Source organism: Otolemur garnettii, unplaced genomic scaffold, assembly GCF_000181295.1.
Source record: "Otolemur garnettii isolate 467f Iridium unplaced genomic scaffold, OtoGar3 scaffold00058, whole genome shotgun sequence".
Classification (NCBI taxonomy): Eukaryota; Metazoa; Chordata; class Mammalia; order Primates; family Galagidae; genus Otolemur; species Otolemur garnettii.
Window position 1 is genome coordinate 2,974,627 of NW_003852453.1, and position 10,681 is coordinate 2,985,307.

General features: G+C 41.8%; 1 protein-coding gene across 1 annotated transcript in view; it reads left to right on the forward strand.

Annotated features, from left to right (window-relative positions):
* The window catches only part of CNEP1R1 (CTD nuclear envelope phosphatase 1 regulatory subunit 1), a 15,623-nt gene extending 5,549 nt beyond the window's left edge, over positions 1 to 10,074 (forward strand). The window contains exons 4-6 of the mRNA XM_003792533.3: positions 4,060 to 4,169; positions 4,290 to 4,344; positions 9,445 to 10,074. Of these exons, the coding sequence (XP_003792581.1) occupies positions 4,060 to 4,169; positions 4,290 to 4,344; positions 9,445 to 9,486 (207 nt within the window). The 3' untranslated portion in view covers positions 9,487 to 10,074. The remainder of the gene's footprint in view (positions 1 to 4,059; positions 4,170 to 4,289; positions 4,345 to 9,444) is intronic.
* Positions 10,075 to 10,681: the final 607 nt, after the last annotated feature.

The window sequence follows — 10,681 nt, forward strand, 5'->3', positions numbered from 1 at the left end:
AAAAAAAAAAAAAATCATAAAATAATATTTCCTTCTATAAGTTATGTCTGTTAATACTTTTCTTTATCCCATAAAGCATTTGGGACTTTACAGGAAATATATGTAATAAAATAGCAAAATACAAGTGAAGAAAAAGTAAGGACTAAATAAAAAGCAGGCTTAAGGGAGAGGTGAAAACCAGGAAGGAACCAGGTCACTGATAGATACGTTGTCATCTCATAGAATTGCCAGAATTGAATTATAAATTATTCTCCAGGCCAGGCATGGTGGCTCATGCTTTAATCCTAGCACTCTGGGAGGGTGTGGCATGAAGATTGCTCGAGGCCAGTAGTTTGAGACCAGCCTGAGAAAAAAGGCAAGACCCCATCTCTACTAAAAATAGAAAAATTAGCCATGTATAGAGTGTAACATGCCTGTAGTCCCAGCTACTTGGGAGGCTGAGGCAGGAGGATCCCTTCAACCCAGGTGTTTGAGGTTGCTGTGAGCTGTGATGACACTGTCTGACTGTAACTCAGGCAGCAAAGTAAGACTCTGTCTCAAAAAAAAAAAAAAAATGCACTTCAGGTTATCTAATAAATGAAGTCACGATTAATTCTGTGATTTTCGTTGTCTGTGGAAACTGATGTATCATCAGCTCCTGGAAGCTGGCAAAGCTTTTCTTTCTCAGTATTTATCTCATAGAATTTCCTGCCTGAAGTTAACGTAGGAAACAGTGGAAGATCTCCCCGTGGGCACTATGCGAGGATATTCCTGTACCAAAGCAAAGACAGCTTTGTCTTGTAACGTTATGTCTTGGTGAAAGCTGATAGCATGTTTTTCACGTTTCTGCTTCTATTGTACTAACTTACACCTTAATTTCAGACTCAGGCTTTTTTATTAGAGAAGTTTTTGTCTTCAATTTCCCAGTGAAGATCATTCCCCCGTTGTCGTTTTATTTAGGGTAGTAATGATGTACTTTCCACAGATCTTAAAAATCCTTTCCTTTTTTAAAGCTATAATTAAGACTATTCCCAGTAGCTTTATTTATTACCTTTTAGGTTATTCAGAAGTAAAACCTAATGTAAGGCTTAGGTCTAAATGGTAGTTCAGACAGCCAGAGGTGTATATGGCGTGTGCACACCCTGACTTTACCCACTGAGGTAGAGATATGAAAGGATGGGAAGCAGGTGAGGTGGGTGATGGAGTTTTATGTTAATAGCGAATTTTGATGGCAGACAGGAAACTCTCCTGTGTGTTCATTTATAAAAATCTGATCTTAAGGCTCCACTTGGTGCTCATCTTTAGGGAAGAGTGGAAGGAAGCTGGCGAGAAGATTGAAAAAGATCTGTCTTGGGAAATGAGTCTGCCTTCTAATTGGGAAAAATATAAGCTGATTTCAGCTAGTTGAGATCTTAATAAAACACAGAATTAAATGTAATTTGAAATAGGCCCAAAACTATGTAGTTAATATCATTTTCTAAATTAGGTGAGAATATGACTATTAGCCTAAGGGTTGACTCTTTGTGTTTCAGTATTTAATAACCCCAAACCTGACAGAAGTTTTAACCAGCAATGGTCTCTAGCAGGAGTTGCAAACTCAGCAGCCAGTGGCTGTAAGAAACTAGGGTGAGAAAGAATCTGGCAAACTGGGAAGGATACGGAGGCCTGGTCCAAGGGACAGAAGTGCTGCTCGCCTGCACTTGTTTCTTTTCTTTCTTTCTTTCTTTTTTTTTTTTTTTTGAGACAGAGTCTCACTTTGTCATGCTCAGTAGAGTGCAGAGGTATCATAGCTCACAGCAACCTCATACTCTTGGGCTCAAGCAATTCTCCTGCCTCAGCCTCCCAAGTAGCTGAGACTATAGGCACCTGCCACAACACCAGCTGTTTTTAGAGACGGGGTCTCTTGCTCAGGCTGGTCTTGAATGGTGAGCTCAGGCAATCTGTCCACCTTGGCCTCCCAGACTGCTGGGATTAAAGGCATGAGCCACTTGTTTCTTGCCATGAAAGACAGAAGACTGATACTCATAAACCTAATTAAAATTAAGACATAAAGCTCTCAGGCAGGTGCAGTGGCTCCTGCCTGTAATCCTAACACTCTGGGAACCTGAGATGGTTGGATTGCTTGAACTCAGTATTTCAGGACAATCCTGAGCAAGAGCGACACCCTTGTCTCTTCTAAAAATAGAAAAACTTGTGAGGCGTTGTGGCTTGTGCCTGTAGTTCCAGCTACTTGGGAGGCTGAGGCAGGAGGATCACTTGAACCCAGGAGTCTGAGGTTGCTGTGAGCTATGACACTATGGCACTTCACCCAGGGTGACAAAGTGAGACTCTGTCTCAAAAAAAGACATAAAACTCTCTCTATGCTAACATTGTTCAGGCCACACAAAACAGAGCTGGCTTGTGAGAGTTTGAACTGCCCTCATAATACCTTTCAAGAAGGTATTCTTCCAGAATATTAACCTAACTTCAGGATATCTTTCTGGGAGCTTCCTCCCTCGTGATGTTTTTCAGCCTCCAATTTCTTTATCTGAGATACTGTGTTGGACCATCTACCTAATGCTCCCCTCTGCCTTGAGACAAGCACACATGTTTAGTTCTCTGTTTTGAAACACGTACACACGCATATCTTGTGAGCGTGGAGTGGGGATGTACTCAGCCTGACTCGGTCACTCTCGTCTAGTTACTGACCCGTGTGATTCCTTTCCCCAGATGCTGTAAATGCCTGTCTTCTCTGTTCCTTCAGCGTACATACCATTGCCGGTGCCTGCTCTTTGGGACTCCTATCACGTAGTCTGCGCCCCTGTCCCTCCACACCTGAGTGTTAGAATTTTGTGTTGTTCTGTGTTCTACTGTCACCTGATCACAGTCAGTTCCGAAACTCGCCCTTTCTCTTCAGTTCTAGTTCTGTTTGGGGAGCTGCTAAGCATTTTTCCCTGCTTGAATGTCCTGTGGCCACCTGAATCTCAGTACCTTCAAAACCAAACTTTTGTTTGCAACAAAGGAGTTACTCAGACAGAGAGGAGAGAGATTAACAAGGTAGCATATGTGTGGAAGTGTGGCAGGAGATGACAATTACATGGGGAGCAGGTTATGACTAGCAAGAGTTTGCTCAGTTCTCCTAAGGAATCTTTTTAACATGAAAGGCAGTGTGACTGTTTGGCTTGTTTTGTTTTGTTTATTTGTTTGTTTGTTTTTGAGACAGAGTCTTACTCTGCTGTCCCAGGGTAGAATGCCAAGGCATCCATAACTCACAGCAACCTCAAATTCTTGGGCTCAAGTGAGCCTCTCTATTAGCTGGGACCACCACACCTAGCTAGTTTTTCTGTTTTTAGAAGAGATTGGATCTCCCTCTTGCTCAGGCTGGTATCCAACTCCTGAGCTCAAGCAATCCACCCACTTTGGACTTGGAGAGTGCTAGGATTTATAGCCATGAGCCACCACACACACCTTCCTTGCCTTGTATTTTCGTTAAGATCAGAGACCTCAACTTTTTAAGCAACACAAGAGTTCATTAAAAATCTTGGGTAGGGTTGGATTTTGATTATAGGAATAAATTTGTAGGCTTGGTGCCCGTAGCCCAGCAGCTAGGGCTCCAGCCAAATACAACAGACCTGGCAGGTTCAAACCCAGCCTGGGCCTGCCAAACAACAGTGACAACTACAACCAAAAAATAGCTGGGCGTTGTGGTCCCAGCTACTTGGGAGGCTGAGACAAGAGAATCACTTAAGTCCAGGAGTTGGAGGTTGCTATGAGCTGTGACGCCGGTGTACTTTACCTAGGGCGATAGCTTGAGACTCTGTCTCAGGAAAAAAAAAAGAACGAATTTGTAATACAAGTATTTGAAGTGGATGAAAGGAGTGTATTGCTAGAATGTCTTGTGATATTAGAAGATATAAGGCATACACACTGTTTTATTTTTACAGCATAGCGATATAGAGAACTAGGGTTATTGGAATTCTTCAGATCTTCATTGTTTAGAGGATAAAAATATTACATGTCATTATGTACGAGTTGGAGAGGTAGAAATCGGTATTGTCCTGAGATTTTTAATATCTTTACATTTTAAATTTTGTTTTTCAGGTTTCCTTCTTCACATCATTGTGGAATCATCCATTTTTCACCATTAGCTGTATTACTCTAATAGGCTTGTTCTTTGCTGGAATACACAAGAGGGTAGTTGCACCATCAATGTATCCTTTATCATGGACTGAGTTTTACTCCTTAAATTAAAGTACTTTCTCGAGGATGTAGGTGTTTCTTAGAAGCCTACTCTTGAAATGAGAAGTTTTTCTTTGACCTCATTTATTCAGTATAGCTGCTCGATGTCGAACGGTATTATCAGAGTACAATATGTCTTGTGATGATGTAAGTAGTTTTTTTATTAAAAAGTTATATTATAGATTTACTTGAAAGAACTGAAGATTGCCTTTAGAAAAACAGGCTTTATTTATTTTTTTGAGAAAATCTTAACTCTGTTGCCCAGGCTAGAGTGTCAGCCTAGCTCACAGAAACCTCAAACTCCTGGGCTCAAGCAATCTTCCTGCCTCAGCCTCCTGAGTAGCTAGGGCTACAGGCACACACCATAATACTTGGCTAATTTTTCTAGTTTTAGTGGAGATGGGATCTTGCACTTGATCCAGGATGGTTTTAAACTCCTGAGCTCAAATGACCCTCCCAAATTGGCCTCCCAGAGTGCCAGGATTACAGGCTTAAGCCACCTTGCCCATCCTAGAGTTGACAATTTAATCTTTCTTAATGATGTAAAATCATGATGCATCTTACTATTTTTTTTTAAGACAGGGTCTTACCATATTGTCCAGGCTAGAGTCAAATTCCTGGGCTTAAGTGATCCTTCTTCAGCTTCCTAAGTAGCTGGGATTATAGGTACACACCACCATGCTTGACTAATTTTTTATAGTCATAAGATCTCATTTTCTTTCCCCCAAAGAGATGGCATTCACTGTGTTGCCTAGACTGGACTCGAACTCCTGGCCTCAAGCAATCCTCTGACTAGTTGGCCTCCCAAGTAATTGGACATACAAACATGTACCACTGCACCCAGTTAAAGCCTTTTTAAGACACAAAACAGAGACCCAGCACAGTGGCTCATGCCTGTAATCCTAACAGTCTGGGAGGTTGAGGAGGGAGGATTCTTTGACCTTAAGAGTTTGAGACCAACTTGGGCAAGAGCAAAACCTTGTCTCTTCAAAAAATAGAAAAATTAGCCAGGTGTTGTGATGGATACCTGTAGTTCCAGCTATTTGGGAGGCTGAGGCAGGAGTATCACTTCAGCCCAGGAGTTTGAGGTTGTATTAAGCCATGATGATGCCTCTGTAGTCTAGCGTAGGCAACAGCAAGACTCTATCTCAACAAACAAAACAAAAACAAAATTCCATAATGGAAAAAGTGACATACCAAAATTGACAACTTCTGCACAGCAAAAGGTAAGAAGTTAAGCTGTGATTAGCACAAGTATTTGTAAGGTATGTGTGGATCACTGTGAAAATTTTGAGACAGACTGTGTTATGGTTTATTATTTTACATCAGAGAAACAGAGTCAACAGCATCCTCAAGAAAACCAGCATGGAGGCTGAGGCAAAGGATCTCCTGAGCCAGGAGTTCAAGGATGCAGTGACCTATGACCATGCTGCTACACGCCAGCAGAACAATAGTGCAAGCCTCTGTTTCTTAAAAAAATTAAACATAGGGCTGGGTGAGGTGGCTCATGCCTGTAATCCTAGCATTCCGGGAGGCCAAGGCAGGTGGATTGCTTGAGCTCACCAGTTTGAGACCAGCGTGAACAAGAATGAGACCCCATCTCTACTAAAAATGAAAAACTGCAGCAAGAGGATCTCTTGAGCCCAGGAGTTTGAGGTTGCTATGAGCTGTGACACATGCACTCTACCAAGTGTGGCAAAGTGAGACTTGTTTCAAAAAAAAATTATAAGTCAATCAGGCAGATAATTTGAGGCTTGGCGTGGTGGTTCACATCTGTAATCGTAGTGCTCTAAGAGGCCAAGATGGGAGGATCACTTGAGGTCAGGAATTTAAGACCAGCCTGAGCAAAGTGAGACCCCATCTCCCTTAAAAATAGAAAAGTTAGGCTCAGCGCCTATAGCTCAACCGGCTAAGGCGCCAGCCACGTACACCTAAGGTGGCGGGTTCGAATCCCCAGCCCGGACCCGCCAAACAACAATGATGGCTGCAACCAAAAAATAGCCGGGCGTTGTGGCGGGCGCCTGTGGTCCCAGCCACTTGGGAGGCGGAGGCAGGAGAATCGCTTGAGCCCAGGAGTTGGAGATTGCTGTGAGCTGTAATGCCATGGCACTCTGCCCAGGGGGACAGCTTGAGGCTCTGTCTCAAAAAAAAAAAAAAAAAAATAGAAAAGTTAGCCAGGCGTGATGGCAGGTGCCCTACTATTGTGGAGGCTAACATAGGAGTATCACTTGAGCCCAGCAGTTTAAGGTTGCTCTGAGTTAGGCTGAGGCCATGTCACTCCAGCTTAGGCGACAGGGGAAGACTCTGTCTCAGGAAGGAAAAAAAGACAAATAGGATATTTAAAAAAGAGGGGAGTGCCTCGGTACCTGTGGCTCAAGCAGTTAAGGCGCCAGCCACGTAACACCTGAGCTGGCAGGTTCAAATCTAGCCCAGGCCCGTCAAACAATGATGGCTGCGAGCAAAATATAGCTGGGTGTTGCAGTGAGTGCCAGTAGTCCCCGCTACTTGGAAGGTGGAGGCAGGAGAATCGCTTGAGCTCAGGAGTTGGAGATTGCTGTGAGCTGTGATGCTATGGCACTGTAACCAGGGTGACAGCTTGAGGTTCTGTCTCAAAAAAAAAAAAAAATTTAAAGATTAAAAAAATAAAATAAAAAATGGGGAAAGGATAAGGATATGTTACAGAGGAGGAAATACAAATGGCAGTAGACATACATAAAGAGTAGGCAACCTCTTAGAATCAAGGAAATGCACAGTGAAACAGTGAGTTCCCATTTGCTTTACCTGTAAATACTCTGGCAAGTCTAGTATTGTGAAGCTGATACACTTGTACACATGGTTTGGAAAGATAAATTAGTACAGCCATTTGGTAGAGTAGGTTTTCATTCTTCTATAAAGTAAAATAGGGGTGGCGCCTGTGGCTCAGTGGGTAGGATGCCGGCCCCATATACCAAGGGTAGTGAGTTTGAACCCAGCCCCAGCTAAACTGCAAGGACAAAAAAAAAAAAAAAATAGCCAGGCGTTATGGTGGGCACCTGTTGTCTCATCTACTCAGGAGGCTGAGGCAGGAGAATTGCCTAAGCTCAGGAATTGGAGGTTGCTATGTATGAGCTGTGACATGATGGCACTCTACCAAGGGCAATAAAGTGAGATTCCGTCTCTAATAAAAATAAATAAAATGGGCATATACCAAGATCTAACTATTCTACCCTGGTTGGTTGGGACGGGTGGAGGTTAAGGGGAACCATCGTTACATACGCACACAAGGGGGCAAGTACAAGGTTGTTCATTGCAACATCCTTTACATTAGTAAAAAAATGGAAATGATCTTTGCACTTCTCAGCAGGTGATTGATAAAATAGGCTTTGGTGTCGTTGTGTCTTAGAAAGCCGGAAGTAAACCTTTATGTACATGTATACCTAATGTATGAAAGATCTCCAGGGTAAGGTGGTCGGCACACAGAACAGCAAATCACTAGACAATATGCTCGAGTTGGTTCCTTTCTTAAAAATTTTAATTACGAAAATTTGCAGGCTCGGCGCCTATAGCTCAACCGGCTAAGGCGCCAGCCACGTACACCTAAGGTGGTGGGTTCGAATCCCCAGCCCGGACCCGCCAAACAACGATGGCTGCAACCAAAAAATAGCCGGGCATTGTGGTGGGCGCCTGTGGTCCCAGCTACTTGGGAGGCAGAGGTAGGAGACTCGCTTGAGCCCAGGAGTTGGAGGTTGCTGTGAGCTGTGATGCCACGGCACTCTGCCCAGGGGGACAGCTTGAGGCTCTGTCTCAAAAAGAAAAAAAAGAAAATTTGCAAACATAATAAAGAATATAATGAACTCCATATTGCCATATTGGCCAGTATTAATAATCAGCACAGAAGAAAATAATCAGCTCACGTCTATTCTTGTTCTATATGTACCCCTGCTCAAAATAGCAAGGAATTACCAAAAATTAAACAGCCAAAATTTAAGTGAGAATTGAGAGATAACCCAAGAGTCCTGCCAATACTTTTGACCTGAGGATAAAAATAAAATACATTATTAATTACCAAAGATAATCACTATGTTTTGAATTTTGTTGTAAAAGGAAGATGTTACAGTTTTTCGAACTTGCTTCTTTGGCCCAGTGTTAGGACTTAGGGGCTGCTGGTTACTGAGTACTAACACATGCCTGCGTTATCGCAGTTGAGATCTTCCATGCTGTTGAATTGTGACTTGTTCCATTTAATGGGTCTGTCAGAATTTAATCCACTTTCGGACATAATGGCATGTCGTTTTGTTTCAGAATATCTTGTCTGTGCTCCCATTAGAACTTAAACTCCACAAAGACAGGCGTCTGTTCATTTTGTTACTGGATCTCTGGTACTTCACACAGGCCTGACAGGTGGTAGACGCTCAGTAAATACAGACTGATGCATCAGTAACGCTTCGTGTACACCCTACACTCACTTCTAGAGTCCTCCAGACAGAGTCCTAACAGTGCAGTTGCTTGGATAATGTGATTTGCACATGTTTTTTTTTTTTTTTTAATAAATGCGACTTGGCCCTACACAGGAGTTCTACTACCTCATACTGGACACTAGTAGTGTATGAGTGCCTGTTGCTCCAACCATTCGTTTACTTTTTAACCTGAGGAATGAAAACTTTTTATATTGGAAAGGAGAAATGTTTTGTTCAAATACATAGCTTTATTTATTGTTGTAAACTTTGTTTTGTAAGGAGCGTAAATCTACACAAGTCGAAATTTTATTTTATCCAGGAGATTGATGGGCTTGATTTCTAGGTAGCCAGTGAATAAAGAATCCAGAATCCAAATAAAGATGTGGGATGAGGGGCTGGATGCGGTGGCTCATGTCTATAGTCCCAGCACTTGGAGAAGCCAGGGCAGGAGGATCACTTAAAGCCAAGAATTTGAAACCAGCCTGGCAACATAGTGACAAAACTAAGAAAAATTCACCAAGGAAGATGATGTGAATCCACAGTCCCAGCTGTGTGGGAAGTGGAGGGGAGAGGGTCTCCTGAGCTTGGGAAGTGGAGGCTGCAGTGAGCTATGATCATGCCATTGCCCACAGCTAGAGTGACAAGAGTCAGGTGCTGTCTCAAAAAAGAAAGAAACTGAAAACATAATTGTTTAACCATGACTGAAGATAGAGAAATTCCTGATACCTTGTGGATGCCCTTTAAGGCTTACATGTGGGTGGTGATATTTTTCATAAAACTATTGAAAATTTTTTTTTTCCCTTTTTTACAGACAGGAAAACTAATTTTGAAACCTAGGCCTCATGTTCAATGACAATGTGCACTCATTGTTATGGGACCTAAAACAGCCTTTCTTCAAATAAGTGATACAGCAAAAAGCCATAAAGGACTCCTTTGCAGTTGGATATGTGAAGGTCGTAGCAGCAGCTGACCAGTGTGCAATATTACCCAGATTGTCTTGAGGATGACGACTCGCGTGATCAGTGCGTTGGTACCTTTGATTACCTGTGTTCAGTATTAGTGTCACTTTAGTACTTCAGATCCTGCAAAGATTTTTGCAGATGAAGTATGTATGTATGTTACTAAGTTCAACTTAGAAACAGAACCTCATTCAGTTTTTATAATGTATTTTTGCAGACTACTGTAAATAGCAAATCAATGCCAATGTTAAAGAGGAAAATGTTGTGTGGACTTTATTCTCCTGCACCAGTATTTCAGGAACATCTGCTGCCATCCCACAGCTCTGTAAGACCAGCTATTATGTGTGCCTTTCATTCCTTCACTTTCCTTTAATCATCCTGCAGGACAAACATCGGACTCACGAGGAAAACTCATCTCCCATTATGTTTTAAGAAATTACAGATGTTTTGAGAAACACTTTAGTTTAACTAGATATTGAACTCCAGCAACTATTGTGGTTATATTTTTCAGTTTATTATTTTCATTTAATACTAAATATCCTTTATATTTTTTTAATAATTTTAAGAACACCCCAAAGGTTTGTGAATGTGTGAGTTTAGTTATAAATTATGTGTTGTCTGGGAATTTTATAGTCACTGTTTTAGAGAACTGGATTGCATGCTGTGGTAGACACGCTGTTACACTGGTATTGCACAGGCGTAACTGAGCATCCTGCCCCATCACCAGAAGAACACGGGAGCCGAACCAGAAATAGTCACCAATTCTCACTGTTCAGAGAGTGTTAATGACATACTGTGTATGCATAATAGCCACATGTACTATAATAGCTATTAAAATTAAACTATTGGGATTGCTGTAAATATTTTAAGTACTGGAGGTGCCTTTTATCTGTTTATTAAAAGATTTTGAAAAGGTTTAAATTATTTCATGAGCAGTCTTTTAAATTTCATTTAACAAAGTTGAAAATTCAATAACAAGACAAAAACTTTTTTAAAGGGTGCCACTTAAACGTGTTCATCTTAGCTTTCACTTGTACAGATTTTATTCTTCAAACTGCAGCAATAAAACCCTCTGCTCCTAAGAAGTCT